The sequence below is a fragment of the Buceros rhinoceros genome, unplaced genomic scaffold (genome assembly GCF_000710305.1).
Source record: "Buceros rhinoceros silvestris isolate BGI_N320 unplaced genomic scaffold, ASM71030v1 scaffold3811, whole genome shotgun sequence".
NCBI classification, from domain to species: Eukaryota; Metazoa; Chordata; class Aves; order Bucerotiformes; family Bucerotidae; genus Buceros; species Buceros rhinoceros.
The window spans coordinates 64,916-71,245 of NW_010395782.1; the positions used below are offsets into that span (position 1 = coordinate 64,916).

At 41.4% G+C, this 6,330-nt stretch overlaps 1 protein-coding gene across 1 annotated transcript in view; it reads left to right on the forward strand.

The window, feature by feature from the left end:
- The window catches only part of FETUB (fetuin B), a 9,421-nt gene extending 5,199 nt beyond the window's left edge, over positions 1-4,222 (forward strand). Inside the window, exons 3-7 of the mRNA XM_010145652.1 lie at positions 690-777; positions 1,314-1,480; positions 2,382-2,495; positions 3,413-3,502; positions 3,821-4,222. Of these exons, the coding sequence (XP_010143954.1) occupies positions 690-777; positions 1,314-1,480; positions 2,382-2,495; positions 3,413-3,502; positions 3,821-4,222 (861 nt within the window). The remainder of the gene's footprint in view (positions 1-689; positions 778-1,313; positions 1,481-2,381; positions 2,496-3,412; positions 3,503-3,820) is intronic.
- The last annotated feature ends 2,108 nt before the right edge of the window (positions 4,223-6,330 follow it).

The following is a 6,330-nucleotide window of genomic DNA, read 5'->3' on the forward strand; positions in this document are numbered from 1 at the left end:
CAGCAGGAAAAGGGTGCAAAGAATATATGCTTGACATGGCTTCTGTGAAGTCAAGAAATGTCTGCCCTAGAGGCCTTGACCATGCATGTGGCAATATTTAAGCACTCAGAGAATATACATTCAACTTTTAAACACAAAGACACAATGGATATTAATAGACCAGTATTTTTTTCTGCCATAAACTCAGAGCTTCTTTGTGTGTAAGGGTGATCTTACTGTGTCACAAAACTGATTTAGGGTCCTTCCTACCACTCTCCTTCGTTACCATGGACGTAGGGAGAAGGAGGAAGGTGGAAAACAGGTAACTGCATCCCAACACTCTGCACTGATCTCCAGGTTTAAGCGTTCCAGATACAGACCTAGTTCTTGGTGCAGGGGCCTGGCCAAGGAAAGCACTCTGGGACACTTGGGCATTTCTCAGCCACCAGCAGAGTGACCATGTGTAGGCCACCCTGCAGAGATGAGCACTGCACCCGTATAGCTCAGAACTACACCAGGAGAAGATCTGGCCTTTTTCTTCTAAAGGAGATGCTTAGAAATGTGCTTCACTGCCATTTGAGTATTAACACATCTTTCTTCTTGAAAAGAATTTTGTGACTGCAAGAAGAAAATGAACCACTGTCTAGGGATTTGATGAGCAGTGCAAAGGCTAAAATATTGATTGTTTCTAAATGTTTGTATTGTTTTAGGTTTATGGTCAATGCAAAGCAGTTATCTACATTAATCAGGCAAGAAATATTACTCATCTGAATAATTATGAGTGCACTTTACAACCAGGTATGTCTTTATTTAACAAACCCACTTTTAAAGAGAGCTGGAAAATCACTATTTGCCATATAGCATTACTTGAAATTGTAATTGTAATTATGATGCCACAGCATCTCCATTAGCTTTCAGCTGCCCTAATTTTCTCAAGTCAGTGACGATAAGGCCAGTGTGGTCCTGCAGCAAAATCAGTGCAGTAATAACTGTTTTAACCTCTAGGAAACCCAGCACAGCCTCTATCTGGACTTCTACCCTCTGATCCAAAAAGCATGTTTATGGGTTTGTGAAAAGCAAGTAAAACCAAGAAGCCCATAGTAGGTTGAGCTTTATCTGCAGTGCCTCTGCCTCTCCTGCAACATTTTTATGCATCTGCAAATTCACAAAGATTCAAAATCACTGAGTGAATCAAATCACATATCGTTACTCCAGAGAACTGGAGGATAAGTGGGTAGGTTTGGTGGCACATATGCATTTACAGTGACCTATGCTATGAACATGCTTTTATGGTTATGTTTTCTCTAATGACATTGTTTTGTTTGAATAAAAAGTTCCAGCCAGATATATTTGGTCAATGTGTCCTGACTGCCCAGTTGATGACTGTCCAACTGAGCCCAGATATTTGGAGGCTGCTGCTCAAAGCCTTGCCAAGTTCAATGAAGAGAGTGAACAAACACATTTTTTCTCTCTCCTCAATGTCACAAGAGCTTCAATGCAGGTAAGTCAAGGCTCATCTGACTTGCTTTAGTCCTCAAGAAGTATGGATCTACCTGTTATACTTTCTATGATTTGTTACGTCTTACAGATTGTTTAGAATTTGTATCTGTATAGTACAGAGAATACTTCTCTTTAGAATTCTACTGGGAAATGAGAATCTGCATTGATCCAAGACTTCGACAGCATTTATTGCAAAAAAGGACTTTATGCAAAACTCAAGACAGATTCGTGTTCCAAAGTTTAGGCAGGCTTCACCGTGAGCTCTCCTTTCATCTACCTCCACCATGAATTAGTGACCCACTGATATAAAGTATTTAATAAAGCACAGTCATCCCTTCCGACACACACCTGTAATTCACTGAATCAGTTTAAATACTGTTTAAAACTAATTTTAGACTAACAGAGAGTTAATGATCTCCTGGCTAAATCCTGTTTGATTACCACAGTAATATCTGGTCTCTCTAAAATTCACTATGTACAGATAACAAGGTGGTTTGCACTCTTTGTCTCAAACCATTAGATATTACTACAATACAGTATTTAATCGCTCCCAGTTTCCAACCTTGAGGTACTTGCATTTCAGAAATAGAAAAGGTGATTAAAGCAGCAGAAATTATCAACAAGGCACTGAAGAGGGTCTTTGGATATGTGGTTCTATGCGGATGCTTACTTATTACAAAACCCAAGTTCATTTCAGCTCTAGATATTTGACGAGTTATTAAGATTGTGCATATATAAGCAGTAAAAAATAACAAGGCAATAAACTCATTCTCCTGTAATACAACTAACAGTAATGCCCCAAGTATAACCAGCTCCTTCCACACTTCGCAGGAGTTTTACATCTACTTCAAGCTTCCTGACAGATACCCAAGTTCTAATTGTCACTGGTCTCTCATTAACAGTGGGTCGTTGGTCCTGCGTATTTTGTAGAGTTTTTAATTCAGGAGACATCCTGCTCCAAAACTGACACGATTGATGACATCTCCAAGTGCAAGCCACTTTCATCGGAACTACCTGTATGTACTTTGCCTTGTATAAACACCTTTTTTCAGATACTGTGATTCCTCAGTGGATACTTAGTCTGTCCCTTTGGTTCTCTGCAGACAAGAATTGAAGGCTACAGGTGTCTTTATGGGTTGTACCTCTGTGCTGTCTTGCAACTATACAAACTACTTTATGATAGAGAAAACATTCTGGTAAAAGTTCTGAATTCTTACCTAGCAGTGCACAAACAAAGAAAACAGGAGAACATACCATCCAGAAAAAGGCAGGGTAGCCACTGCCTTACAAAACGGAAACATTCTTAAAGATCTTTTCCAAGTAAGCAGACATAGAGATAAATCACAAACAATGCATAAAGAGTATATTCATACTACAATCAGGTCAGCTAAGGAAACCATTTAGGAACTAAAGAAAAAATTGTAAGAGAAACTGAAAGACTCCATGGGCATGCTGCCAAGAGATAACATTTCAAGCCCCATCTTAACTGAGATCCAAGCCATGTTACCTACAGCCCAGTAAAAACACGACTGTTAGAAACAACATTTTTTCCTGGTTTCTTTCACTAGTAGGGTGTGAAATTGTTTTTGAGTGAAAAATCATATTATGTTATGTAATAACACAACTTGCCTTCCTGGGGATATTCTGCTTCACCAGAACTTAAGTGTGCTGTTGTAGTTGGGCCCTACATGGCCAGCTTATCTTTACTATTGTGTTACCTAAATCTCCTTTCCAAACACAAAGCCTTTTTCAAAACGCTGCCTGTCTTTGTAAGCTTGCCAATCCCAAAATAAAAGTTTGCCCAAGCTGCTTATCCCTATAAGTACATGTAGAAGCTGTAACTATCCAGCCTTTCGTAATCACTTATTTTACAGAATAGGAACTAAGTATTGGTGCTACAATGTGAAAAAATATTTGCATTCTCTTCTTCCAGCAAATAGGTTTCTGTGAAGGCTCTGTAGTAAACAGCCACATGGAACAGAAACAGTCTGTCACTGTATCCTGTGAAATCTACGGTCGGCAGGTATGTCTTCACTTAATATTACAAGTGTAATACTCCTTTACAAAACAAGAACTGAACTCCTGAAATCCCAGCCATTTTAAAGTTTTCTTATTCACAAAGATATGGGCTTCAAGGATGTGATGAGGCCAAATCAGGAAGAAATCTCTCATGTGATAAAACAGGCTGTTGCTAGGTGGATATAAAGGGAGCTTCTGTTGTGCAGCTGGTCCTTGCAGACTGGAATTGCAGCAGATCCTTACTGTGAAGGGTGACCTCCTTCATATCTGAAGGAATTTGGAATAGCTTCAATATATGTAATGCTTATTGCCTGTTATTTAGGATCCTGCTGCTAAAGAGCAGACACCTGGAACCTTGAGCCAGAATCATCAACAAGCTTCCCCTTCAGAAACCAATCCTTCCTCCCCACATCTTGAAAAAACAGTCGGCTGGGTTAAAATTCTACCCCCTGCAACCGAGGACAGCTCTTCCCAAAACCCACTGGAACATCAAAATGAGCATAAAGATGGAAAGCCAGTTCCACCGGAGGCTGTAGGATCTATGCACAGTCTTGACACAGAAAAGACCCAAGCAGATGAACCAGATTTGACCAAACCAGCCAGTGGAGCAGTTATTCTCCCTTTTCCTGAAGAATTTTCTCTATCAGACTCATGCCCAGGAGAAGCAAAGAAGTTAAGTCCCATCCTCCAGCCTTTGCTACCTAAAAAGCCTACCAAAGTCTAGCCAGCCTCCAATCACCTCAGCTACTTGCAGCAAAATAATGGCCACAATGGAAACCTGGTCTTTCAATTGTGCAACTTCAAATAATCAAATTGCTTGTTACAGTCTTCATTTTTGGAGTTCTCAGTTTTAGAAAAGCACAAGAATAGATTAGAAAAATAAATTTAACTGGGGCTTTTTCCAGTAAAAGAATTTGGTTTTTAATGCTTAAATTCCTCCTGTTAATAAGAGCATGAAGGAAAGGTAACTGCAGAGGGAAGCAAAACTGAGACAGCCCAAAGGCATCAGAAGAAAATATCCTCAGTAGGAAAAGTCTGTCAGGGCGCAGTGCGAGAAGGCTGCTCCCCAAGGGATGGTGAGCTGAAGCCGAGTGTGAGCAGGTGCCCGTCCCATGGTACCTGAGTATGGAGAGCAGAGCAGACCCAGGGTGGTGCTCAGGTTATAGGAAGAGGCCAGGTCACTGAGAAAGTTGATGGGCAATGAGGCAGGTCCAAGGTCAAGCCAGGAACAAGCTAGCAAGTCAGGGTCAGGATCTAGTCTAGTTACAGTAACTAGAGTCAAGACACAGCCCACTGGTCTCCAAGGATGTCCACAGTGATGAGGCAGGTCTGAGATCAGGTCAGGAAGACAGGCTGCCGGCCTGAACCTGGGTCTGGGTCAATAGGGTCCACGGCCGGACACAGGCATAGCTGTGATGCAGCAGGCTCTGTAGCGCAGGCAGGGACCAAGTGCTACAGCCTCAGCTTAAAGCGGCTCCTGTGGGAAGCGAGGTTGGGCCAGCCCTGGCTGTGGCCTCTCCGCAGCACTGCCTGGGAGCCTGTCCCCAAGGTCACAGAGGGGAAGGGGATCAGCTCCAGCTGTGCTGTCGCTGGGTTGGCCCAGAGCCCCAGCAGTCAAGCCTCCACAAGAGAGGATGCTCTCAGGGCCTGTACAGACTCACACCCAGTGTAAAGGTGTATGAATGGGGAAGAGGACTCCAACACTGTCCAGCATTAAAAGCTCGTCAGTTTTTAGTATTTTACGGGTTAAGTCCTTAGTTCTAATGTGATGAGCTTAGCCTATTTTTCATATTTCCTGCAGAAGATCTCAAGTGTTGGTATCTTTCTAGAAGAATTAGAACTATGCAAAATATGAGAACTATGAAAAATACGGTACTCCCTCTGGGAACACAAATAAGGAACTTGGCATCCAAAGCACAGTTGTAACCCTAACCAATCAGAAACTGCGCGTGAACTAACCCCTCTATCCAATCATAGCGCCTTAAGAGATGCACGCTGTGTGCCAGAGAAAGTATCCAATCACTATGTAGCCAGTCGCGTGAACAAGAATCTATTGTCTATAAATGGAGAAGCATTGTGGGTAATAAACGAGCTTCATTGCACACCATATTGGCGTTACTGGGATTGCTCCATCCCAGCATGCTAATCGCCACATAACTGGGGACTCATCGCCACATCAAGAAATATTATGTTTTTCCTGATGCTTTATACCCTCACTTAAAGAAAGTGCCAACGGCCACCCACGTGTGAAACCTCTGCACATAATTCTGGCTGGAGGAGAATCAAGCCCAGGGTATTCAGATTCGTATGCGTTACTGACCCTGCTGTGCAGGAAAAATTATGACTTACAAAATCAGCCTAATTCTTTCTTGAGATAGGTCATATTAACTGCCTTATAATAAAAACCACAGGGAGACTTTACAGCCTGTAGCTAAGAAAAATCAATTTCACTAAAGCCATACAGAGCAGCTGCACTGACAATAACAAATATAAATAAATGAGAAGACAAGAAGAAGAAAAAGAGAGAACATGGGAAAGAAATGTCATTTGTGGCCAGGAGTACACTGGTATTTGCAATAATTATGGGGCTTGTATGACACCACAGAACCTTTCTCTAGCTGGCACCAGATCTGTAAAACCATTTCTTCAAAACAAAATCAATATGATATTACTGGTTCTGAAGCTTCTATGCTCCTGAATCATCCCTAGAAAGGCTGACTATTTTCTCCATTCAAAGAGCATTTCAACCAAAAATTATGGTTTTGTTAAAGTATTTTGGCATTACTTAATTTGATTTAAATGTATTATTTTATTATTATAAATAAAATAGAA